Below are 26496 nucleotides of genomic sequence, written 5' to 3'. Positions count from 1 at the left end.
CATTCCCGTCTTACCACCTACTGTACCTATCAGCCTGCAGCGTGCCTCAAACCTCCGGTTATCTATCAGCCGCCCCGCCTCGCCGCGACTCCGCCATTGAGGTAGTCCGCCGCTGAGTCCCATCCAATTACCGCACGCCGCCTCTCAGCCAGTTGGATCCTTTACAAACGGGCTCAATGCAGCTCTAAGCCCCCAAGTTGCTAAGTGGGCCAAACAGAATAGGATGACTCACACCCACAGCTCTTGTTTAGATACACTGTGGGTCAAGGATCAGCACAACACACACACACACAAATACTATCTTTGTTTGTGCCTTTTGCTTGGCTTAATGAGAATTGCTTCTTGAGGATTAAGGGGTTTAGGAGAAAGGATGCCGTATGAATGTTCTTCACCTGCGTGACTGCAGGCGCTCTCAAAGCAACAAACACATTTCGGTCAATTTTTTCTTGTTGTTGCAGCTCCATTGTGTGTGCCAGAGAGGAGCCGCGCACTAACCCACGCCACGGTTACACCACATACGCTTTTTATATTCAGAAATTCATCAATATTTGTGTTGGACTCAAAAATTGGCCATTTGTGCAAACTTCTATTATTATGTCAGATCCCAAATATGTCAAGATTAATGACATTAATCAAATTAGTCATCAAAGTATCTGGTAATCATTATTATATGTAAGGATATCCACAGAGAAGTGTAAGCATTGCTTTTAATTTTTTATTAAAAAATATAGATATAAGATGTTCTCTTGCACAACAGAACATGGTTGCACATAAGTTTATTAACAAACATAAATATCATAAATACAGGGGGGGTATATAATCTAAAACAAAATGCCTTTTTTTTTTTTGTCAATGCAGTATTTCACTAGTATTTCATCTCAAATTAGAAGAACGTGTGATTCTACATACTTGACACAAACATTAAAATGGCGAGGATCATTATAAGTCGAGCCCGTTTCACGCTCCATAGTTGGAGGTTTCAAGCTAAATCATAATGATAAAGCAGCACTATATTGTACAGAGCATGTTTGGTGCTGATGGTAAAAATGCAGAAAAAGAAAGGGAGGAGGGAGATCTTTGGACTGGAGGGAGGTCTTCATTTCCCGAAGAGCTCCATCATTCTTCTGTTATTCTGCGCCTGCTGAGCCAGCTGTTCCGCCCGGGACATCTCCATCATCTCCCGCAGCAGGTGGAAGGTCAGGTCCAGGGATATCGGCGGGTCCTCGGACCTCTTCCCCCTCTCCATCGACTCGTCCCCGCGGTCTCCGAAGCCGCTCAGGAGCGCCCAGATGTTCCCAACTTTACCTTGTAAAAGACGCCGCGTCAGCTGGAGTTGCGACGCTCTGTTGTAGACGGCAGGTGATCCGCCGGGACGCATGGGCGACGATGGGAAAGAGTTAGAGTCCCCGTTGCCCAGTCGGATGAAATACTCCTCTCCGAGCCGCTCCAGGATGGGACCAGACTGCTGCTGGGAGTTCTGGGTTTGGGGAGCTGGGACGCGCAGGGCACCGCCAGGGCTCTCAACAGCCCGACATTCGTAGCGCGGTAAGAAGGCAACTAGCAGAATCACGGTGGTGCCAAGTAAATTGAGCTTCATGTCAGGATATCAACAGGAATCTGGGGAGAAAATGCAAATGCTTGAGTTATTTTTTTCATTTGGGATTTTTGCAGAAATGTGCTGCGTAATGAGGAATTTACGCGCGTAAAAACATGCATCTTTGTGGTAACCATGCATAACCCTAACCCTAGTGTTGCAGATTATTTATTGTGTATAGATTTCGTGATGCACATTTATCTGCAGTGATTTTATGAAATAATATTGTTGAATTGGTCCTTAATGTTGAATATTTACGCGTAAAGAGAGGCTCAGTAATGGATAATTGTTACCTAGAAAATCAAGTTTGAAAAATACAGATGGTGAGTTAAAGTGCTGCTCGGAAAAATCTGAAAATGCAGAAAAACTGAAGCTTCTCATACCTTCAATCTCTAGAGGAGGTCCAGTACAGCCTTGTAGGTTGCCAGGTAGTTGGCGAGATGCCCGCCCTCCTTGACTTCTTTGAAGAAACAAAGTATATAGTTACTTAAAGGAGTAGATGCTGACTGGAGACTTATATAGCCAAGCCGCACTCCCAAGTGTCGAGATGGAGTCTGCGCGCGTTCTCGCATGGGTGTAACGTGAATGGACGCCTCCGACAAAGTGCTTTGGTTCAGATGAGATGAGTCATAAGTGAGCGTGCGTGTGCGCGTGCACCAGCGTCCAACCTCTGTGCTGTCAGAATCGGCCTGTAGGTGCCACACCTGCTGGCATTTTCACTTCAAATTACTGGGTTTGGGAATAATTGGAGGATCTGAGACTCGAAGAGGAGGAAAAACTTCAAAGTTAAAGTCAAGATAAGTGTCTTTTTTTTCCACCCCTGTTTCATAATCACAGCTCAGACTCCAGCATCTGATTTAAATGCACTTTGCATGACAAAAAAAATGACAAAATACAGTAAGAAACGCAACATATTGGGAATGCATTGTGGTGTGGATCTGCTCTGGGATCAGCTGTGTGGTGCAACGTGCAGAAACAAAGTCAGACTAACTGCAGGTTCCCAGCTGACCCGACGTACGTCACTACCTCTGCCACTAGGGGCCTCAGAGAGGGGCCCCTCCGCCAAAGCAAGCCACGCTTTTTAAGATGGAGAGCCCAATCCCACATCAGCCATTAGAATCCTAAACAGTGCGATGATGAAAAGTGGAGCTGCGACTGCAATGCAATTTAATTACTCGTACGTGGAAACCTTTCAAAAAGTTAAACTCCGTGACCTTTCCCAATGTGCTAAGACCCCCCCCTTCCCCATTAATCCCTAACAGTAAAATGCATTTCAGTCAGACATTCAGCCCGGGGAGAAAACCAACTCCCAGACACGGTGTATGCAGAGGTCAAAGTAACCAAGCACATACTGTTCACTCACGGGGGAGAAAAGAAAATCAGGCAATTTAAGAGAGAGAGGAGAGATTTTGTCAAATGTAGTCATTAAGTACCAGGTGGATTTTTTGTGTGTCTGCTATCTTTTAAAAAATTCCCATATCTCCAGACATATTAGGTGATCAGAGTGTAATATGCAGCCGGCGTGAAAATCGTTTCCTCCCCCGAAGCCTCTCCACTTTGCCACTCTTTCTCGCTTCTCCCGAGGGTGAGGAGGTGGGGGGGAGGAGGTGGGGGTGGGGGGGAGGTGTCAGCTCCCATCATGAGAAACACATGTTGGCTGACACAAATAGAAAACACCGCCAGATGAGAGAGTGACTGCTCGTGGTCAACTCATGTCACCTCATTTTCCAATCACTGTCCGCCCGCTCGCACGGAATCACTGAGAAGAAATCCTCCCCCGGAAAGGACGGCTTAAAACCATTATCCCTTTTGTTTCCTCAATTAGGACGAGTAGATACAACTTTAATCATTCCCTCTGGGGGAATTGGAATGTCACTAAACACCTTTTTTTGGGGGCGTTTGACCTCTTTCTGCAGGTAGACTCGTGGAGTGAAAGTGAATCTCCGTACCGAACACTTCTGAGAATTTCACAGGAACCGTGTCAGACAAACAGACTCTCCATGGCAACGGATTCCTTTAATTGATCATTTGCCTTTCTAATTGCGATCTACGAGGAGGGACAAGAGCTTCTCGACGATGTGTCCCTTCCCTAAATAATTGGACAGCTTTCCCCCAGCGAGTTGAGCTGCCCCCCCTCCTCTAATACTTCCGGTGTTTCTGCTCGACTTTGACAAACTCATTGTAATAAACAAGGTCACGGGTGAGAGCTGCAGGGCCCAGACCGCCACCTCACCCTCACAAGTGTAGCTCAGGTGTCCTTCTGGTTTATAGTCCGCTGATATAAGCCGTTATAAAAACACGTCTGATAGAAGTGGGAGCTTGGCCTTTTCATCTTAAGAAACAGGAGATGGAACAGTTTTTACAGAAATGACATTTCTGGGGGTTTTTTTACGGTTGACCACAAAACTAAAGCTTTCATTCAATCCAATATAAAAGTGTATCATAACGTTCACTTTGACAGTTTAAGGCAAAAAGCTGACCAGCAACCCCTCTGGCTTTTCTTCGGTGCAACTCCTTTTTTAAAAAAATGTTTGCATTTCTCTAACAAAACATTAAAAAACGATAAAACGAAACAATCTGAAGCTTTTGAAAAATTAAATATGCGAGACAGCTGGCTTTCCCGGGCTTCTTTCCTATGGTTTGCATGCGACCTGACCGTGTGTGACGTGTGAAGCAAAGCTGTCCATAATGCAGCAAAAAAGAAGAAAAAGAAAAAGCCCCGAGGGTCAGTCTGTCGATATGAATCTTGCATGTGTAGCGTGGAGGTGTTAACGCAGAGCTTCCCCTTAATGCTTGATCACATATCGGATGCCGGCTCTCCTCACACAGGTCGCCCGAGGAAACGTTAAATTACCCTTTTCTGTTTGTTCACAATCACAACCTGCAAATTTATCAATTAGGAGTCTAAACATCCTGATTAGTCATTTTAAAAAAAGCTTGTCATTCGTTTGAATAGAGGATATTTGCTTATCTAACCAGCCACTGCATAATAATAAACCAAACACATTCAAGTGATGGAGATGGGGTTTTTTTCATCCTTATATTCAATAAATCCAGTGGGAAAAAAAAACACAAAACCAATGTGTTATTCCATCTTTTCTTCCTGATGTCTCTACCCTGTATTTTTTCCCGCGGAGGCATAAATAAATGATTAAAAAAACAGTTCACAACATGTTTTACAAAACCTTCAATCATTTCCTAGAAGAGCTGCTGTTTTCAGCAAAGGTTACCCAAAAAAAGGCTTAAAAACACACGTTTGGTGTGCCAGTTGCCGTTATTATTAATATTGATGTTATTTTAATTTATTCTCTTATGTAAAATGAATATCTGATATCTTATTGAGTACTGGCATAGGAAGTAAATCTCACTTTGTCCAAATTAAATGTAAAGGTTTATAGTTTTTGATATTGTAATGAGTCCATTCTCATTGGTTCATCCTTATATTTCAGTACATATTGAAGGTTTTCAGGGAAATAAAATGTTCTGGGTCATTTCACATCATTAAGTGAGGTTTCATGTGACGAACCATGTTTCGCTTAATTGCATGAGGCAGCAGAAGTCTGCTATTAGACTGCGTCGGTTCGGCTGCTTCATAATGTGACAGAAATTGCCGTCTCAAGAAAGAACTGGGGCAAACCCATTCTACCAAAATTGTAACCCAGTTTTTTCCCCTTTTCGCTCTTTGAGAGCACACTTTCACCAGAATTGGCTCTTAGGGGCCGAAAACTATAACGCTGATACCGTCTTCTTTTGTGTAATCTCATGGCGGGAGGTATGAATCATTTACAACTCTGTCAAAATACTGCAGAACTATTTTTCTTCTTCTTCTTCTTGTCATTTCTTGATGCAGCCATGAGGTTTGATCAGCTGAGAGCAAAGTGACTCGGAGCTCAGAGTGATTGACAAACATCGTCGGCGTCAACGTTGACAGTCGTCACACAGGTCGACTTGACAGAAGACAGCCAGAGAAAAGAAACTATTTCAGACCGGCGTTTGTCTCTGAGCGTCGGAGACCTTAAAAATCACGTTTCTCCAGCTATCCCTCATCCTCACGTAACCATCGGAGGCATAAAGGCTGGAATGGATGGATGGCTTTCCTTCCTGTCTCAGTGATTTAACTCACTTCATGCAAGGCCTTTTTTTCCCCCCCTTCAAAATAAGATCATCAGACCAATCAAAGTTGCCATTATGCAGATGGGAAAATGGTTACGCCATCCATTATGTAAGCGTTTCCCCCCCTAATGTGTTATTCTAACGATTGAAGAGTCGAAACCGTAGATTTGTTTATTGTCAAGTGGAGCGCTAACGCCGTCGTTGCCTCCCTTCTTCAGCCGAGCGTGGCCGGCTGCAACTTTTTAAGACTGAAAGCAGTCACAATAAGTCATGTGTTTATGAGCGTGGAGGACGGCCGGCGTCATAACGGAGATGCACATCAGTCGTCTCGCGGCGGCGACCGGTTTAGTCGACACGTGTCAAACGGCTCATTTGACATCGGGTGACGTCAGCTCACCTATTTTGGTCCCCAACGAATCGGAGATGTTGAGATTCATTAACATTTTTGGAAGCTTTGTAAATTAAAAACAACAAAATTGTTTCACTTTTATGGGAAAATAGACGGAAGTCAGGAGAAACACTCCAACGATGAGGTGGCAATACTTAAACATAACGAGGAACTGGTTGAAAAAAATGATTTAATTCATCAGAAATGGAAAGTTCTGGTGAATTAAATATATGAAGACTACTATGAGGATTAGAGATGGGAGAAATGGATTAAATATAACATAAATTTCCTCTCGTGATCTCAATGTGGATGATCATGTGACGTGTTCTCCTGCGTGACCTTTGAACTGTGATATACGATTTGCGAATGATTGCCATTATAGTTAAATTTGTTGTTTATGTTCTTTTACTTTCTGGTTTTTGTTGAGTTTTTTTGTGTATTTGTGACGAGTTTGAAGGCTCTATACGTGAACATTCTTAAAGCAGAGTCCTGTCAGATGATCACGGGGGCATTTTTGCGCCATGGCACACATTATGGATGTCCTCCACCACATTAGACAGGAGGCAAGCCAGTGAAGTTGCAGTGAAATCAACTGTGTGTGTGTGTGTGTGTGTGTGTGTGTGTGTGTGTGTGTGTGTGTGTGTGTGTGTGTGTGTGTGTGTGTGTGTAGGAGGAGATGCATTGTTGTTTTTTTGCATTGGAAATAGTCTAATGAGGATAACAGTGTTATATATTGTGATGGGAGAATATCCCCGTTGTGCAGAAACCTCAAAAACCAACAACTACAGGAAAAAACCAGGGTCTTTATCACATCAGAGGATAATGTGATGAGTGTCTGTCCAATAAAAACACGCTGCACATAACTGACCTCATTATTCGTGTTTTACCCCCCAGACTAAACCAAATGACTCATCCTTTTGTTTTCTTTTCTTTAACCGGTTAAGATCAGAAAAATGATCGTGTTTTTTTTCCTGCAGAGAGCTGTAATTATTCGTGTAGGTGTCTTCTGTTTCTCTCTGATCATCAACCAATCACACGGCGGCGGCGGCGGCGGCTCCGGGGCCCCGAAATAAAAATAAATAAATTACGCCAGCAGCACAAAGAAAAGAAAATATAAACGATGAGGAAACTATATTTGTTCCCGTGAATAATTTGGTTTAATGGATACAAATTGTGTCAGAAAGATCATCGCTGGGCTGAATTTTGTTCTCCGTGATCAATTTGATTGAGTGGCTGTAATTTAAAAGCTTCTAGAGCTCGGCATCCATCACGTGAACTAGTGGAATAAAACTAATGCAATGAATCAATCAGCACATTAATCTGGAGCGCTCGTCTAGTTGGAAGCCTCTCGGCGTCGGGTTTTAAAGGAAAAGGGTGTGAATATACAGTCGTGATTATTAGGGATATGGAAACACGGAGGTACGGGAGGATGGATGACAGGTGGTAGTCCGGTCTAGTAAATTCATCAACTTGACTGACTAAAGGATGACATCAATTCTTGGGATAAGTAACATATAGAGGCTGTCGGAGAGAACAGGAACTACGCCATCCTTCACTGCCCCCCCTTAGTCCAGGGACCATGGAGATCTGGTCCAGTTTGAGTGTTTTCACAATCAACGCCTTCGAAAGTTACAACCAGTACTGGCTTTTAAAGGCCAATACAGTGAAATCTGGGCTAATTAATAAAAGTCCAAAAGGTAACAAGTTGTAATTCCTCTGTTTTATCCACACAAAAGAAAATAAAGGCCAACTTTTCTTTCTTATTTTTTTACTTTTTGGCCATTTTGTCTTGATTAGATTAGAGTCACAAACAGATTTATTTTATACCAACGAGGAATTTGTCTTGGTTTATTTTAAGACAAACAATAAACAAATATTTACAAACAGAGATAAAGTGTAGGATGATTGATATATATAGCCCTATAGCATCAAATTCGGCACACATTTTCTTCTGGACCTACTTTTTCCCAAAAAGCAAAAAAAAAAAAACTTTTATTGGCACCATTCAATTTGTCATGCCAAAATACATCCATACATTTTGATGCATGGAACATTAAAATATGTCCAGCCCATTAAAGTTCTACAAAAAAAAAATTAAGGCCATCATCTTGGATTTTCAGATCTGGATTTTTCTGAGAAGTTGGTCCTCAGCATTATGCTGCTTGTATCACAAAGTGAAAGATTCTTCTGAAATATGACATCATCTGCAGCACTAATAGAGAGTGAGCAAGAGAGAGGACGACTTATATCAAGGGGTCAAAGGTCAGATTAAATCCAAGGCTTGGACTTTAACTCTCCAGCAGTGAAAACACACAGAGCAGCGATGATATACACCTTTCTAAAAATGGTAAATAATCGTTTTTATCTCTAATTCACAATGATTTCCTCACATCTATCCTATCCACCTTCACTTTAGTAAAAAAAACACTTCTCTAATGTAAGTTTCATTAGCTTCCGTACCGCTAAAGGCTGAAAACAACCTGTTTGTAAGCTCCTGTCACGCCGCCAAGCGACGGCGACCTTGTGAAAGACTTCCTGTCGTGTTTAAGCAGCGCTGCGTCTGAGCCCCGAGGACACGCCCGCTCTTTACACCGCGCTGTACTTTCAGGCATCTTCTTTTCTTGGTTTACTCTCTCACTCTCGCCTTGGCAGACGTTCGGACATCCTGCTGCCGATGCTACCAGTCGACTCCTCTGTTGTTTTCGTCTCATACGATGTACAAACACCCACGCAGCCCCGTTTCATGTTTTTTGTTCGAGAGCTGCATGTAGCTAGATCTATTTTCACTCCACGTCCTACTTTTTGGCCTCTCGACATCGTTTGTTGCGTTTCTGAAGTGGCGGCCAATCTGTAGATCTGCTAACACTGACCTCTAAGCTGCTTAACCACATCTCCCGCCTCAACCTAAATCTCTTCATTGTCGGGAAGGTTCTCATTGTCATCTTCAAAAAAGGAAAAAAGCCTCTCCAGTATCAAAAAATATATATATATCTTTGCCATTTTCCATCTTACAGCTCACCTTAACAATCACCGCCTTCTGTAAACCTTGTAAATCACAAAAGGACCCAGTTATGAGCCCAGAGGAACCTCGTAAACCTTCAGATGTGTTGCCGCAATCAGGTTTTTGGTCTTTTCCTGTGTGTCATAGCACAATTAAACGTGTTGCCACTGCTACATATATATTTAATTTGTATTTAATATACTTTGCTGATAGAGAAAGTGTTTACTTTTACTTCAGTCCTTGAAAATACTAGCGTTAAAGCGAGGTTCGCCCTTTTCCCCCCATCGAGACGTTTTGAACTTGATTCCTCCGCAAATTAAATTACGCCGCCTTTTTAAAAACTGCACTAAGTGCTCTGTGAGGTGAGAGAGTTGTTAATTATATTCATTATATTTGAGTATTTGCATTTACAAGGCTAATTGTTGTTTTACACATTCAGTGTGCTAAGAGCAGATATTCGTCGATTGCAGCCCCAAAAAGAATTACAATCAACAAGTTTCCCCAAGAATCTGATTAGCGAAGCTGCCTTCTGTGATCAGAGTGTTCTCCCTCCTGATGCATCCAGTTCACTGGTCTGTGCACACAACTCCCACTCAAAGGCGATTGTCAACTCAGGTGGGCTTCCCCCGAGCTCCTCGGCCCTCTCAACACGGGCGAGCATGAATTACATTAGCCACCGTTATGTAAACCTTCATTAGAGGAGGGATTTGGATATCGGCACAAAACCAATCTCTTCTTCTCTGCGTTGAACCGGAAGCCATCCCTTCCATCTCTCTCCACGTATGCATGGGTATGTGTGTCGATCACGCTCGCAACAATGCCCACTTCACAGTAATAAAGCTGCAGCCATCTGCCTGATTGAGTTGTGTGATGTAACAGCGAGCCCCCGGGGGAGGGGGGGAAGTTTAGTATAACTTGGCTTGGCAATGACTTTCAAACAGAATGAACAGGAGCCTAACTAACCACGAGGAGGTTGGAGAAGACCCGAGTCCATTCACACGACTACAGTGGAGATGCAACCCCCCCCCCCCCCCCTCCTCCATCGCCTCTAACTGCATGTAAGAGATCACAGAATGTCCTGGTTCATTCTGGTTGTGACACTGAATCATTAAGGTTTTATTAAACAACTGATACAAACAGTATCAGCACATATGGGGATGTTTGTTTCCACTTTTAGTTACTTGTTTGAGTGAAAAAAGTCAGACATTATGTAAACTGATTATATTAGAAATCAAAGACCTGTTTTTTTATATAGTGGCAAATCTACGATATTATAAAGTGGCAAATTTACGAGTTTATAAAGTTGCAAATTTACGGAATTTATAAAATGGCTAATTTCCGAAATTTATAAATTGTCAAATTTACAAATTTATAACGTGGCAAATTTACGAAATTAATAAGTGGCAAATTCACGAGTTTATAAAGTCCCCAATTTATGAGATTATTAAGTGGCAAATTTACGAGAAAAGAGTTGAAAATTAATAAGTTCATGACGACAACCGGAATTAATGTTAGCTAACTTCCCAAGGAGCTTTATATTTATTTTTCTAATTAATACATCCCAACATGCTACGACGCCTCGTTAAGGTCCTTAGGGTGATGATGATGCTTATTGTTGATTTTATATATGGAGGTCGGATTGTCATCTTATAGGTGTTTATTGATCGGGCGGTTGGGCTAAGGTGACGAGAGCAGCGTGAGTCACCTCGCGTCCGACCTCACAGCTCGAGCAGAGTGTGGACAAAATAACGGAAACACCACATAATACCTAAGAGAGGAGCAGCAGCATCACTTTGCTTTGAAAGCAGATTCAACCGTCCTTTAGATGCCGTCACAGTCTGACACTGTGTTTATAATAGGAGGAAGAGGAGGGGGGGGTCCCCCCTTTGAAGGATGAAGGAGGTGGAAATCTGCTTTGCACACCGAGATCCAAAACTCCCCCGTAAAGATTCATTGATGTTCAGATCTTTTCACCTCTCAGGGGTACAGGTTGCTACGCTCCTTACACCGGCTTTTTGCTCCTTTGTGCACGGCCATTAGAGTAGAAAAGCTTTGTGCCGCCGAAGGTCTCAACCAACAGTTTTCTCAAAAACACTTGACCTCCGTGTCACCGACACATATGGCGGTTCAATGAAGTGGTCATATTCAAGGCTGTACACGCGACCATTATGGACACTAAAAGTGTCCATTTGCTGCTTTGTCAGATTCCTGGAAGCTGCCTTGCAATTATACACCGACACATTCTGCTAATGGGCAATCAACATGGGAATGACTCACCTTTGCATTTGTAATGCTGTATTAATGACATGAACGGCATGATTGTACTTTCTGTATACCGAGAATTGGCTTTAAAATCATAACTCGGTGACTTTAGTATCGATTATAAAACGATGCTTTAAGGAGCCTTCTAAATTGTTTCACTTACTCCAACTCTAGGGCTCGAAGGAGGGGGAAAGCAGAGGGTTTCATTTCCATATCAAAGAGCATACCGATGCTCGAGGGGCCCCTGCATAGATGTATATGTGATCCATATTATTTATAGCTGGGGAGCGTCCCCTGGGATCCCGGGGCCGTTCGGCGTCCGTCATGCTACGAGGAGGAGGAGAGTTGTAGCTTGCAATTAGCAGACCGTTGCATCACGTCAGGACAAGGACGCGTGACCGACATGTAATCACGGCGTTGATCAGACAACTTCTTTTTTTTGGGGAGAACAAAGCAAACGGCGGGGTCCCGATGGGAGTCGCTTTGAGGGACTGGGTCTTGAAAGCGTATATCACCATCACGGTGATGCTCTGCTGCTTAGCATGCCGGTGACACGGTGACACCGTGAGCGATAAGTGTCAGCGGGCCGGTTGGATGAGAGGAGCAAGGTGACTTCTGCCCTTTCGCTAATGAGCACCGCTCATCTGACTCATTCAGCAAACACTGTGACCGATACGGGAGGCTTCGCTGTTCCCTGGCGGAGGTCTTGGAGTATCATCCTGCAGGCTGCAAAGATCTGCACTCGAGTGGATCGTACAAGAGAGTGCATGCAAACCTGTAGCAAACGGAAATGCTAATCAAGTTTGAGGCCCCGTTTACCCGAAGGGAAAACGCAGATATTTCCACGCCGTTTGGCCTCTCATTTACCCGAAAACCCTGTTTTTAATCACAGAAAACTATTACCGTAAATCCTCTAATATTGGCCTGCATTCTATTACCGTCCGGGTCTCTAACATTGGCCGGTCTCTAATTCTAGTCTCCTTCCAATAAAAGGCGGGTGCCGCGATGCGCTTGAGTAAATAAAGGCCCGGGCCTGTATTAGAGGATTTACGGTATTTCTAAATCCTCGGCCAAAGTGGAGATTTCTGATGACGCCGGTTATGTGTCGTCGTGTCAACTGGGAGAAACGGGGTTTTAGGTTCTCAAGCGTCACAGGAAGTCGCTCGTGTTATTCATTGTTGATTCTGAGGATTCTGATTGGTTGCATGGCTTTACCCTTCTCCCTACACTGCCACCCATAGGTTTAGCATCGTTATAACGGTGCTCAACGGCGTATTTATGCAGGTTGATGTAAATGAAAACTTTTGAAAACGGAGGGGGGGAATATATTTGTTTCTCTAAATACCCTGCTATGTATAAATGTGGCCTAAGTGAGACCAGAAATGGGCTAATTGGTTGTCCAATTAAGATAAGGGGTAAATTCACGTTTAAAAAGGTTGAAAAAAAAAAAGAATAGAATCAAATAAAACTACATTTATGTACATAATATACATCTATGTACAACGTGGGTACAATCAAATGCACTTTATAAACAGTGATTTGTAGCTTTAAAGTTGCAAATTAGAGAGATAGTTTGGGATGCAAAAGTTTCACAGCCTTTTAAAAAAAGCTACAAACTTGACCTCCGTGTCACTGATTTGGAATAATCCATAAAACCCCGCCATGCATCTGCCACTCAACACTCTCCGGTATAAAGACTTTCTGAAGTTCAACAGAAGAGGTGAAACCAAAAATGTAGCTTCCTCTTGAAACTGGAGATTCTAGCGGTCCACGAGGGAGGCGCCGGTTCTTCCACGCTGGCCTCAGAGAATCCCTGATTCCAGTTTGACACCTGTCAGAACGCCTTTTCTCATTTGAGACAATTTCTGTTTCCTTTTCATTATTCTTACATTCCCAACGGTCTATTGCCATCAAATCAGTGGCCGTCAAGTTGAGCAGCACTTAGTGGCTAAAAGCCCTCTCGTCTGTGATAAAGCATGTGAGGGATACTTATATAAGTCACATTTCCACACAGACAGGTCGTTAAATCCCATTTAAAAACAACCAGTTCTATTCATGACATCGTATGCGTCCCATTCAGCTGCTCTTCATCTACAATAAACAAGATTTTTCACCATTTCTACATCCTTTCCTGCAGCGGACGATTCCCCCGAGAGGAATTAGTGTCCGTCTGCATTCATTTAGCTCAGTATCAGTCTAATTATGCGGCGATGTGCACCTACGGACTAATTAACGGGGGATCAATAAGGGCCCTGGATGCCCCGGCACTCAGCCCCCCTCATTATGTGAGCTGCAGCGAAGCTTCAAAGAGGATTTCTCTGCACCGCTTCGGCCAAAACGCTGGTGTTTCTGCTCCAGTCGCTCTCGTTTTCTGTGTTTGTCTCGTATCGGTCTGCTATGAAGCTACCACTGCTACTGTTAGCTTAGCATAAAGGCTGGACATTGATATTTATCTATCGACAAAATTATAACAAATAAAATGCATTCAACTGACAAATAAGTTGAATAACTACAGCATTACATAACAGAATAATAAAGATAATGAAATACAAATATACAAATAATCTATCCATAATCACTATAATATCCATTTTTAAAGCAACAAAAAAGCAAATAAATAAGCATATTTACTAAAATGTCAAACTTTTCCTTATAGTCGGCCTTTTCCAACAACAAAAATGTAAGGATAGAAATCGATGCAGCACCAGAGATATCACCGTCTTCATCATCTCCCTTGGAAAAAACCAAGCCCTCCCTATTTTACCCACAATGCAACTTCCCTGCTGACATTTCAGGTGGTGGCTGATGTAGCCGAGGAGTCTGCCGTCATATTACACCGATGGGTGTTTGCACTTGTGGATTTGAAATCATATCGATTGAAGGGAAACGATGGGAAGGCTGCGGAGCTCAGGGCGTTCCCGATGATGTCACTGCGACAAGCTCCCACCGTGAAGGCCCAACGCCAAACTGTGGCACGACCTCTGCAAGTTACCATGACACCAGGAAGTCACACACACACACACACACACACACACACACACACACACACACACACACACACACACACACACAGAGGTTGGAATGATATCTCAAGGACTCTCCCCTCCATGCTGAGCCGGTTCTAGGAACCAGGCCAGGTTTTGGGGGAGCAGCTGAACCGTTTCACCCACCCGTCACCTGGACTGGAGAAGGTGTGTGCACCTTTGGGGGGTGGGGGGGGGGACGTGGCCTGGCTCCAGGACAAGATGGGTAATACCTGCCACAGAAAGGCGGGGAAGCCTTTTGTCCTCGTTTGTCATGTTTTAAACGGTTGGCGATTAATACGAGAGCAAAAGTGAAGCTGTGCTGAAACCACTTAACCCTCAAACAAACAGATGAAGCCCTTTATCTTCTTCTCGGAGCGGGAGAAACCATGTGGAGCGGGCCATGTAGTTTGACTGTGGGGCCAAATGGTGTTTCTGTCCCAAACCACAGCAGATCAATAAAAAAACAGGCTCTGACCTCAACTGTCAGCCAACTAAACTCTGTTCACTCGTTTCCCGTTCGCCATGGAAACAGGAAGTAGTGAATGCAATCTGCAGGAGTGCCAAAGCCTATCAGCTAACAGCTCAGTCATGTGGAATATTTTTTGGTTTTGCATGAGTGGGCTTCGGGTGGACTTGGACAGACAGTCCCCCTTTTTATTTATCGATTCCTCTCGGAGACAACATGACATACCGTGATATTTCCCACGGTGGAGGATCTAAAACCTCCGATGAGACTCGATGACACGCGTGAAGCTCGAGCGTCCTCTTCACGCCCAGGCACTTTGTCAAAGCATATGAAGATAAAGAACATTCTCCAAAATCCTGGGGAAAATAACGTCTCTGTCCTCCAGCCAAGTCTAATAATTGCATGCAGTAATACAACAACTATAAATACACGAGCAAACTGTCAGCAGCTAATCACGTCTGATTTATGCCAAGATGGTGCTGATGAGATTATTTTGCACTCCTTTTATTTCGGGCCCTGCAGGGCTCTCACCTCGTCTTTGATGCTAACAGGTCGGAGAAGGAAGTTCAAGCCTCTGGCTACTTTTTGCATGAATGAATGTCCTCTCTCTCCCCCTGTGATTCATGGATCCTAGTATGCAGAACTTTTTACTCTCTTAAGATGCAGAATAGAGAGGATGTTTAATGTATTAAGGGTTGGAAAACGGTGCAAAGCTTCAAATAATGTGGACAAATGCAATATTATAACTGCACATAATAACTTTGAAAACCGCTCTACCTGTTAGAGTTGCTTGACAAACTATTCCCAACTTGTATTCATTCATAAAAACATGCAAAAGGTGCTTAAAGTCTTCATTATATCTCTATACTTGTGATTTAGATGCAGATCAGATCACATTTTAGGACCAATTCTTGCAGAAAACTTGTTGACATGACTTTTCTTGCCCCTGTATGTACAACTTTTAGGTACTTGAAGTGCATTTAACAGGGAAATGTTTGAATTTGAAATTTGAAAGCTTTAGTAAGTAATTACTTTGCACATTCAGATTATTAATATCAAATATAAACAAGATTATACATAGATTAAGCTACCCTGCAGTATTTACAATCAGCACAATTTGTTCTGAAACAGAGTGAGTGTTTTCACTTTTGATGCTAATAATTTGACTGAAATCCCACTTTAACTTCTACACTGTTACCTTTGCTTCAGTAAAGTGATTAAAATCTTCCTGCAAGCCCAAAATGACCACTTTCTTCAGGAATTGGAATAAAAAAAAGAAAGAAAAAAGTCAGAGAATCCACTTTGAGGTTACAGAAACCAACGAAACCCGTGAGGAGGGTTTTCACATGAAAGCAGCGATGTGTTACGGGCGAGAACCATTTCTAAATCTGATCCTTTAAGCACATTTAAGAGCTGTGGAGACACTGGGAGGGCCACTGAGTGGGCTCCATGCTCACAGCTGATAGGGAACTCCGGCCTGTGCTGTGTATTCCTGCACAAAAAGGAAACACCGTGGAAAAAGTAATCCGGTTTGGGCTGAATTCACGCCGGATCATAAATTGGGGGATTTGAGACGATATACATTCACATCACAGAGGCCCTTATAGCCTATTCTAAACCATGACAGGGGACTTTGGGGCCATTAATTACGCATTTCCTCCTCACATCTCCAAACACGGCATCACTCGTGACCTTATCTCTGTGCCTGTCAGAGTGTTAGCGTCCGCATGGCAAGTGTGGCGATGAATGTAATTACTGGAGCCCAAAATAATAACACCGTCGTCGTCTTTGAGCAACCGGCAACCAGTCAATTGTCCTCGCCCTCCTCCATCTCGCCGCCACCAAATTAGTGACGACGAGGACAGAAATAGAGTTATTACAGCCCACGGGTCTATGGGAGAAACACATACAGCACACGTGACAGACGGGAAGGATATTAATACTTCGATTTAATCTCTCATGAATACGTCTTTGAGAAGCTTTATCGCAACGTTTCTGCTCTTATCCGAGAGGCTTCTTCAGCTCTAACTGGAGTTTATTTAACGTCTTGTAGCTCGTTTATACTGAGAGTCATGTGACTCCTGGACCTACTTTGATGGGGGCAGGTGGTCAATTGTGTGGATGGGTCACCTGGCAGTCGATCATTAGGGGAAAGTTTCTCTTTGGAAAAGAGATAAAAGGTTCTTCTATTGCCTCTCAGCTTTCAATGGTGACGGCTGAACCGGCGGCTTGCAGCAAACGGTGAATATTGACTTTATCACCGTGACGACGCGTCATACAAGACGCTTTGGTGACATCACAACTAGTTTGAAAGTCATTGCAAGTGTGACACGGAGACTTGAAACTCCAATGCAGACACTTAATAATACATATTTGCATTTTTTTTTTTATTTAGGGAGAGAAAGGATTGATGCCATTTTAAGAATTGCAAACAAGGTAATTTGACTTTTTAATTAAAAATTATATATGTTATTCAAAGCAGATGTGTCTTGGAACATGTCTTTTCATACATTGATATTTTCTGTTTTTCTTTATTTGTACCATTTTATGATTGCTTCTTATTTAATTATTTTATAGCAGTTGTATACAAATGCACGATTAAAACATTTTGAATCCTAAAAGACACTTATTTTGATATATTTTATATTTTTAATGTTATTTTATATTTTTACTATGATTGTTTCTTATTTATTTTATAGCAGTTGTATACAAATGCACGATTAAAACATTATGAATCCTAAAAGACACTTATTTGGATATATTTGATATTTATGTTATTTTTTATTTTTACTATATGATTGTTTTTCTTATTTATTTTATAGCAGTTGCATACAAATGCACAATTACATTTATTTTTAATCCTAAAAGGCTTATTTTGATAAATTATATTTTATGTTATTTTTTATTTTTACTCTGATTATTTTTCTTATTTTTTTTTATTTTTTAATCCAAACATGATTAAAGTATTGCGTGTATTTTGTAAACATTTCTTTACAGTAATTTCCTTCGAGATAAATAAGGTTTTTTAATCTTAGTTTATCTTCTGATAAATTAAATGGAACAACAGCGACCTCTTGTGGCTGCGGGTTGTTTCCCTGAACGCGAACTCTGATCCCGGAAGTACTACGCTGTGTGTTTTCAACTCTTCCACACGTGGGGCGGAAGTGAACGTTCCTGCTGCTCTCCAACATGGCCGCGTGCAATGTGGACGAGCTGTTGGTGAAAGTGGAACAAGAAGAGGCGGAGAAACTGATCAGCATCTCCGTCCACAAAGACCTGGACCTGGACTTCGACATCGGCAACCTGCTGGCCTCCGACAAGAACCGCATCGAGGTCCGGGACTTCAGGGAGCAGAACAAGGAGGACTTCCTCCGCGCGCTAGCTCGCGACAACACGCAGCTGCTCATCAACGCGATCTGGAAGCAGCCCACGGAGCGGGTCCAGGAGGTCGTGGTGACCAAGCTGCCGGACCAGACGACCCCCTTACCCCGGGAGAAACCGCCTCCGAAGCCCAAGGCGCCCACGAAATGGGAAGAGTTCGCCAAGCTGAAGGGCATCCAGAAGAAGAAGAAGACCAACCTGGTGTGGGATGAGAACGCCAAGGACTGGAAGAGACGCTGGGGCTACAAGCGGGCCAAGGACGACACCAAGGAGTGGCTCATCGAGGTCCCGGTCACCGCGGACCCCAATGAGGACCAGTTCGCTAAGCGCGCCAAGGCCAAGAAGGAGCGAGTGGCCAAGAACGAGTTCAACCGGCTGAAGAACATCGCCCGGGCGCAGAAGATTAAAGTCCCCGGCGTGGGTCTGACCCCCGTGGTGCAGCAGTCCAAGGAGGACCTGGGCAGAGCCGTGAGCGTGGCCAGGACCTCCACGGCGTCCGCGGGCCGCTTCCAGGACCGGCTCCCCAAAGAGAAGCCCCTCAGGAACACGGGCAAGAAGCGCAAGTTCGAGCCCCTCATCGGCAACTTCTCCACCGAGAAGCAGAAGCAGCTGGAGCTCCTGAGGCTCATGGACGGCAAGAGGCCCAAGCTGGACATCGACCGGGCGGTGGACAAGCAGATCCGGGAGGAGAACCGGGAGGAGGCGTCGGCCCGGTTCAAGAAGGGGGCGGGGAAGAAGGGACGCAGGGGCAACATGCCAGGGAAGGGTGGCAAGGGGAAGGGTGGGGGTGCCGGTGGGAAGGGGAAAGGGGGTAAAGCTGGAGGAGGAGGAGGTGGGGGGAAGAGGAAAGGCAAACCCGGGAAGCGTTGAGGACTCTGGACCCCGCTCCGTCCCCCCACAGGACTGGATTAAATGATGCGTCATGAAAAGATGGTTCATTAAATGTGATGTTGAGACGTTTAAACTGTAAATATCAGTCCAAAGCATTGAGGTCAGCTGGTTTCATACGTGTAATGTTAATGAGATACTTTATTATGCAGCCTACATTAATAAAAAAATCACCAAAATATGTTCCTGGTTCTGATTAAATGCAGAATTTATCAAGTAAATAGCAGATTTTTTTACGTATTTTAATTAAAAAGGCATGAAAATGTGTAAACGGTTAATGTGCAGAAAGATTTCCTTCTAAAAATGTTTTGATGAAATACTGTAACTGTAATAATCCAACATTAAATAAGACAGCTATGATAGTAAATCACAATTTACACAACTTCAAAACTAATGGAGTTGTGGCATAGTACTCAGATTGTGTTGCCATGGTTACCATTTGGTCAGATGGTCTAAATGCAGAGAAACGATTGGGGGGAAAAGACAGACAGCAGCCAAATGCTTAATGGATATCCATCACACCTGCTATGAAATTACTATATATATATATATATATATGTACACAGTAAATCATATTGCACCATTTCAAAAAAGTTTGGTAAAAGTACATCGAAATAAATTAATTTGTAGCCTAGAGTCTTTTATTGGCTAATCAGATTATTAAAGGGCTGACAAACCAACAGTGATGCCAAAAGTATAAATATCAATCAAATATTGCCATAAACAGCCATATTTACAGGGTTGATATCTTTGTAAATGTGTATTTTTTATGTGACTCCACCTCACTATAAAAGATCTTCCTTTGGATTAAAGTCATCAGGTTAAAGCTACTTCATTAAATCTGCAGCCGACACAGTAAAGCATCTCAGCAACAGATAGAATATAATAATGTAGGATGATTCCAAAACTAATGCACAACAATGATTTGTCTCTGAAGATAAAACATTTGAACTCTTCCTAGAAATAAAAAGATTGGTTTTCAAAGCAGCTTAACTTTTATAAAGGTTTCACTTCGGCCTTGTGGAGGCGGCACACACACAAAACCCACATTTCAATACAATTACACACAAGCTACATAAAAAACCTTCTGAATATACTCTTTCATTCCATACAGTCTGTCCTGGTGTGTTTTCATGCGTTACCTGTTTGCAAAGAGACTCCGGGGTTCTGGTCTTATCAAGAGTTCCTGCAGGACTGAGGCCACATTTAATGAGGTTCATTAGTCGCCTCGTCCATGTACAGGTGTTTCCACTTCCAGCCCTGCTGACAGGTTTTTATACTGCTTCCTGTTGACGTTGCCTGCTGTAAATTGGAGGGACATATCGAACTCTGTCCCATCTAATAAAGGCTTTTCTGATTTATAATATCTGGTTGAGTGATCTCTCACGGATGCTTCTTAATCTCTGAGCAGAGAGCGGGACAAGGGGACCGCCATCTGTTGATCAGTCCGAGTCTCCGTCCCTCAGCCCGTCCACCTTTGTCCCTGCTCAGCCATGCCTCTGGGGAAAAAAAAAAAACGGGGACACAGTCAATAACCCCGAATCAATCAAGCACTCTTGACGAGGTGTTAATGATGAATTCACATCCAGGTCAACGCGAGCGGCTCTTAAAACTTCACCAGATGGTCCGAAGAACAATAGGGGTCCCGGTGTGAATGTGAGGTAGTGGAACTTCTGGGACGAAGCCTTCTATCCCCCAAAAAACTGATATCATAGAATATAATACATATAAATACAATAGAATGTTCTGTATCTGGTGAAAATTAATTACAAATGAGGGGAAAAACAACAATTTGAGTCATAATTGCACTTTTTCTTCCCTAAAATTGGATTGCATTCATGCCTTGTGCTGCACATGCTCTTGTGTGTGTGTGTGTGTGTGTGTGTGTGTGTGTGTGTGTTCCCCCCAGCTCCGGTCGGTGCTGCGGTGGTTCAGTCCGCTGCCTTGTGTTTAGTGCAGGAGAGTGCAGGAGCTTTAGCCGTGCAGGAAAACAACCCAATCAGATCCTGGAGATGCAGCGTATCTACATGCGCAGCAATGAGCACTTTGAGGTCTTCACCACTGTCCTTGCTCCTCAAGGTGAGTGTGTGTGTGTGAGTGTGTGTGTGACATTATATTTCATTGCTCGTGAGGACAAGGTGACGTATCAATGTCAGATGATTAATAAATAATGGGATTGATCATTTTGTTTTCTCTCCCTGAGGACAGTTAATTTACTGAAGGACGTCTTTTCATGTTCATGCATTTATGCAAAGAAATTCTTCTGCATATAAAACTCAATCTTTGTTTTTTTGCTGATTCATTTCCACTCATTGGTTAACAGGGAGGTATCGATATAGAGGAGACGCTGAACAGGCAAGTTCTCCTTATTTATTTAACTATGTATCAATAAAAATGTATGATTGGGTTCGTTAAACATCAGAAATATGATTCAAAACCCTATTTGTTGTTGTTTGTTTAGTCTTCTAAGCTCTCTGGAGATTGATTGCTTTGGGTTTTTGACATTGATGTGATGTTAAGTCGGTTAATTTCCTGTTGCTCCATCATGTGTGTAACTCCTCTTCATAATTAGGAGGGAACAGATGATGAAGAGTAGACTCAGATTTAGGGTTTCTATTTCACTGCACAGCAGTTCATCTCCCGAGTCGTGATGCGTAATCCTCCGTATTCCCTGAGTTTGAACCTGAAGGCAGCAGAGAAGAACGTAGACATTAATCTGTGCAACAAACAACAACAAACAAACAAAATCATGGAATGCAATAAATCAAAAACAAACACAATATTCAAAGTGAAAACAGTCAGGCTGTAATTCTCCCTTCCGTCCACCAGATGGTAGTGGTGCACAACTACAGGCCCAACTGGCCGGACGAGCTGGAGCTGTGTGTGGGTGACGTCATCCTGGTGCTGCCCAGAGGCGAGGCGGAGAGATGGTACGGGCGCCTGCAGGACGGCCGGCAGGGATACTTCCCCGCCTCCTGCGTGGTGGAGCTGAGCCAGGTCGGTTGGATGTGCTCAGCAATGCTGCAGTGCTGGACTCTGCTGGACTCTGCTGGACTTAATGTCAGCAGGCAGATCCTTCTGGTCTCTCAGACTCTGCTCCTCCACAGGAACACATAATCAGCAACACATTAGTTTCTGACAAAATCAACTTATTTTGGTTGTTTTAATTGAGATACTTACATCTCAGCTGGTGAACTCTAAATAAACAGCACTTAATGATGGTTACATTTGAATTTGATGGGTTTTTCTCAGTTTTTTCAACAATAAAAACAAACAAACAGAAGAAACAAAAAGCAGACAAATAAAAACAAAAATAGACCGAGAATAAGAGTTGATAATAAAGGTCATACATTACACATTTAAGAGTATGAAGTCCACCTTTCCCAGCACTTTGTTTACTGTTCAACCCTCTTAGGGTGCAGTTTTTCCATGCATTGTATTTCTAAATATGACTCTTAAGTCATGAATCTTTACAACTTTTGCATATAAAGTACTGCTCAGCTGGTGAAAAGAGTTATATCATAATTATAATAATAATACATTTTATTTAAAGACATCTTTCTTGGCACTCAAGGACAAAACATTTACAATCAAAAAAGATGACATGCAGAATAAAAACATGGGGGGGAAAGGACAGTGAAATGGACGTTAGTGGCTTTTATTACGTTTGTGATGATATCACAGTGATGTCATCAGGAATATTTACATATTTTGACACATTTAAAATATCAGAGTTTGAGCCGCCTGCTGTGATTTAACATGAACAAAGTGGTATCTAGATAAAAGAAGATAACACAGGATGTATACGGTTTATTATAATAGAAGAACATACCACAGGATGTATACGGTTTATTATTTTTGACATTTTATTTTTATTTTCTTCCTCCTCAGGTGAATCTCCCTCCTAAACTGCTGAGGCGGGGTTTTCCTCTGAGAGGCTCGGCCTGCGACGGCGGCGTACGCAGCCGCCACGGGAAGTGAGTGTAAAAACCTCAGCATCACAACAACACACACACGTCCCCCTTCCATATGTGCATGCATGAACATCACACACACACGACCAGCACCCAGCAGCTGTTCCAACACCCCCCCTCCCCCTCCTCCTCCCCATTTCCCCAAATCCCATCCCACTGCTCTCCTCCACCCAGCGGCCCCTGAACAGGTGGCCCCTCTCTTCCCTCATTAGTTGACAAAGCACACTGATTACTAACCCCCCTGTACACACACACACACACACACACACACACACACACACACACACACACACACACACACACACACACACACACACACACACACACACACACACACACACACACACACACACACACACACTATCTAGTCAATCCCTCTCACTGCGGAGCATCTCATTAAAAAGGGAGCAGGAGGGAAAGGAAAGATCCTGTATTTCCCCTCCGTTTGAATATGAAAATATTTGACGGCTCAATCCAAATCTTAAGAGAATATTCACGATCGATCATCGAATATTAAATAACTTTTTAAAATGTTCATATAAATTCTACATTCAGTGTTTCAGCAGGAGTTGTTTGATAGGGTTCTCTCTCTCTCTTGCAGTTTATTTGACAGTAAAGGGCATTTATTTTTGACATCCTGCCACTGAACCTCACATAAACACACTCCAGCACCTCCTCCTCCACCTCCTCCTCCTCCTCCACCTCCTCCACCACACTGAGCCCTCTGTGCAGCTCCCTGTCTTGTCTGCTAGCGGTGGAATTTGGGTCATGAGGAATAAACAGCGCCTTTGTGTTTGTTATTTCCTCTTTGTCCCCCAGTGGACACATTCGGCAGGCACTCAGGAGGGGGAGCGGAGGAGGAGGTGGACTGGACGGGGGCCAAGGTGAGATGGAGGGCCCGTTCCCGGCGGGGAGGCCCCAGATCCCTCCGCCTCAGCCGGCGGCCTCCCAACCTCAGACGCACAGATCCCCAAGCCTGCTCCACAGGATCTTGTCCAAGTGCCGGAAAAAGAGTGAATGCAAGGGCGCCACCAACGGGGCCTTCGAGGGCGACTAAGAGGCCCTCGTCTTTGTCCCGGGGGGCTAAGCCGAGTCCGCTTTGATGGGGGGCGGGGTCAACGGAGCAACTCCTGAAACGTGAAAGTCTTAAACATCCTGTAGTCACTTCCATAGCGAAGTATTCCTGGCTCTATTTCTAGAAACACAGCGGTGATGTCACACAGGAGGTCGGCCTGTGTCTGATGTGACATCACCGAAAGGGGGCGTGTCCAGAGGTGCAACATGTTTGAGCAGTTTTCAAATGCCAGGCGTCAGCTTTGAATATATAATATATCGTTGCAATCATATGTTAAACGTAGGAAATCAAATGTAGCCTTTTTTTAATGATGTAAGAGAAATTTCCATTGCTTGTGCACATTTTGTTCCTGCATGCATGTATTTGTGCTGCTTACTGTGTATTAATGAATATGATTATATAACCAGTAAAGCCAGTGGAAACCAGCCTCAGTATATTACCTCATACAGCTCCTGCTCCTTTGAACACACGGGGCCTCCCTCCTATTTAACGCAGCCAGAGAGGGGGAAAAAAAAAACTCTCTCAAGCGAAAGGAAGTGTGATTGAGGCCTGCTCAAAGCCTTCAGCCAAAAGGACCAGGGATTGTGCCGGTTGCCCCGGTAACGCTCAAGCAGCTCTCAGAAGTCGCATGTAGTCCTTCTTCGTCGGCGGTGCCTCCCAGCGTGTCCCCGTAGCGGGGTCTCCATAGGGTGGGCTGTAGATTACCTCCTTCCCCAGGACCAAACCTAATCCCTAACCTTGGCCTTGACGTCTGTGGGGGGAAACACACCTCCTCCCTCCCCCCGCCATTTAATATTCACTGTTGTATAATCCTTTGTGATGAAGGCTGTAGGAGGCAGTCACTCTGGGGCCAGTGTTTGGGCGGCATGTCTTGCACAGGGGAGGATGTAAACGCTACAAAGAGAGACAGTAAACTCTGATTCATGGGAATATTTGTGCTGGCGTTTCCCCCGGTTACGGCTCGTCGGGAGGTTGTGACTCCACCTTTTAATAAGAGGGATTAAATTGCACGTTTACAAATACATTTTCAAGATAACGTGCACTTCCATTAACGAGATATAATCTGTACAATCCAAAAGAGCTAGATTAGTACTTACTTTATAACAATTAATTAAAAAAAATCACATTATGGTGCCATCATTTTCCATTATGGCTTCAAAACATGCTCTCTTCTCCCTCACAAGCTGACACACACAAGTGGAAACAGTGACCTATATAGAGCGGAAAGGCCAGGGTCCACTTTTAACACACACACACACACACACACACACACACACACACACACACACACACACACACACACACACACACACACACACACACACACACACACACACACACACACACACACACACACACACACACACACACACACACACACACACACACACACACACACGGACTCTCCCGCCTAAAAGTGATCTACCCATGCTGTGTTGTGCTGCGTTTCTCCGGGGGGGATGGGGGGGATGGCGGGGGGGAGGGGGAGGGAGGGTAACAGGGTGCCTGCCAGATGACTGCTCTGTCAGCCCAATAATGGGCTGCCATCTGCTGTCTAGCGTACACAAAGGCAAACAGTGCAAATGTGTGTGTGTTTGCATGCTTCTGGGCGTGCAGCTCCGAGGTTTGCTCGGACGCCTGCAGGCTCTGTTTCATGTCTTCAGTGCACAAGGTGGACATGAATATTAACATTACTTTAGACCGAGTCCAGGACCGGGACTACAGGGGGACCCGGACCTGGACTGCAGGTGAGCACAGATGCATGCTGGGACTATGGCGTGTCGGGTTTTTAATCAGCACATGTGGATAAAAAGGTGGAAAATATACATTTTAATAAATCTCACAATATGAGCTCAAACAGGTTCTGCACGTCAACAAGTTTAAATCTCAGAATGGCGTCGACCCTGAAACATGCACGAAGCATCAGGTGGATGGGTTCGCCGCCGCCAATAACCAATTAAGTGGCAAAAAGGTCGCTGACATCTTTCAACCTCGAGTGGGGGGGTCACCGGAGAACAAAAGAGCCTCTTGTAGGAGGACGAGAGCGGAGGGAGGACAGATTGATGTAGTGGACATGGCGTGCATGCGGCGCCCGTGTGTTGATGTGCGTGTGCATTGTTTGTGTGCGTGTGTGCTCCTCCAGCATAAGGCAAGTCGTCACGTCCCTTTTGCCCCCCCCTCCCCTCCAGAAATGGAGTGAATGGGCCTGTAAAAAAACCAACAGCCCCGAGGACAAAAGAAGCCCGGGGGCATTAAGTCATGGGTGAGTGGGCCCCTTTAGGGCCAGCAGCTGACCCTGTGGAGAGGCCTCTTGTTCTGGTGGAGGGG

The 26496-nt window shown here is 43.9% G+C and overlaps 3 protein-coding genes across 3 annotated transcripts; 2 read left to right on the top strand and 1 right to left on the bottom strand.

The window, feature by feature from the left end:
- Positions 1-815: 815 nt before the first annotated feature.
- Positions 816-2158, bottom strand: crhb (corticotropin releasing hormone b). Its single transcript, XM_084033626.1, has 2 exons — positions 1978-2158; positions 816-1617 (listed from the first exon to the last, which is right to left on the bottom strand). The coding sequence occupies exon 2, from the start codon at positions 1595-1597 to the stop codon at positions 1097-1099; it is 501 nt and encodes a 166-aa protein (XP_083889752.1). The 5' UTR covers positions 1598-1617; positions 1978-2158; the 3' UTR covers positions 816-1096.
- Positions 2159-18010: 15852 nt separating this feature from the next.
- On the top strand, positions 18011-20477 carry rrs1 (ribosome biogenesis regulator 1 homolog). Its single transcript, XM_084034302.1, has one exon. The coding sequence runs from the start codon at positions 18040-18042 to the stop codon at positions 19099-19101; it is 1062 nt and encodes a 353-aa protein (XP_083890428.1). The 5' UTR covers positions 18011-18039; the 3' UTR covers positions 19102-20477.
- A 561-nt stretch (positions 20478-21038) lies between these two features.
- On the top strand, positions 21039-25220 carry LOC311028767 (uncharacterized protein). Its single transcript, XM_084033530.1, has 5 exons — positions 21039-21198; positions 21443-21474; positions 21949-22116; positions 23011-23096; positions 23913-25220. Exons 1-5 carry the CDS (start codon positions 21132-21134, stop codon positions 24148-24150), a joined length of 591 nt encoding a protein of 196 aa, XP_083889656.1. The 5' UTR covers positions 21039-21131; the 3' UTR covers positions 24151-25220.
- The last annotated feature ends 1276 nt before the right edge of the window (positions 25221-26496 follow it).

This window comes from Eutrigla gurnardus (assembly GCF_963514095.1).
Source record: "Eutrigla gurnardus genome assembly, chromosome: 18".
Classification (NCBI taxonomy): domain Eukaryota; kingdom Metazoa; phylum Chordata; class Actinopteri; order Perciformes; family Triglidae; genus Eutrigla; species Eutrigla gurnardus.
Note: the sequence above shows the minus strand (reverse complement) of the source record. Positions and strands in the feature narration are given on the sequence as shown.

What these genes read in the sequence shown, in the direction of transcription:
- crhb (XM_084033626.1), bottom strand. Translation starts at nt 1,597, where the DNA reads ATGAAGCTCAATTTACTTGGCACCACCGTGATTCTGCTAGTTGCCTTC.
- rrs1 (XM_084034302.1), top strand. Translation starts at nt 18,040, where the DNA reads ATGGCCGCGTGCAATGTGGACGAGCTGTTGGTGAAAGTGGAACAAGAA.
- LOC311028767 (XM_084033530.1), top strand. Translation starts at nt 21,132, where the DNA reads ATGCAGCGTATCTACATGCGCAGCAATGAGCACTTTGAGGTCTTCACC. An exon ending in CACTGTCCTTGCTCCTCAAG is followed by an intron (nt 21,199 to 21,442) that starts GTGAGTGTGTGT and finishes ATTGGTTAACAG; the next exon opens with GGAGGTATCGATATAGAGGA. An exon ending in ATAGAGGAGACGCTGAACAG is followed by an intron (nt 21,475 to 21,948) that starts GCAAGTTCTCCT and finishes TCCGTCCACCAG; the next exon opens with ATGGTAGTGGTGCACAACTA.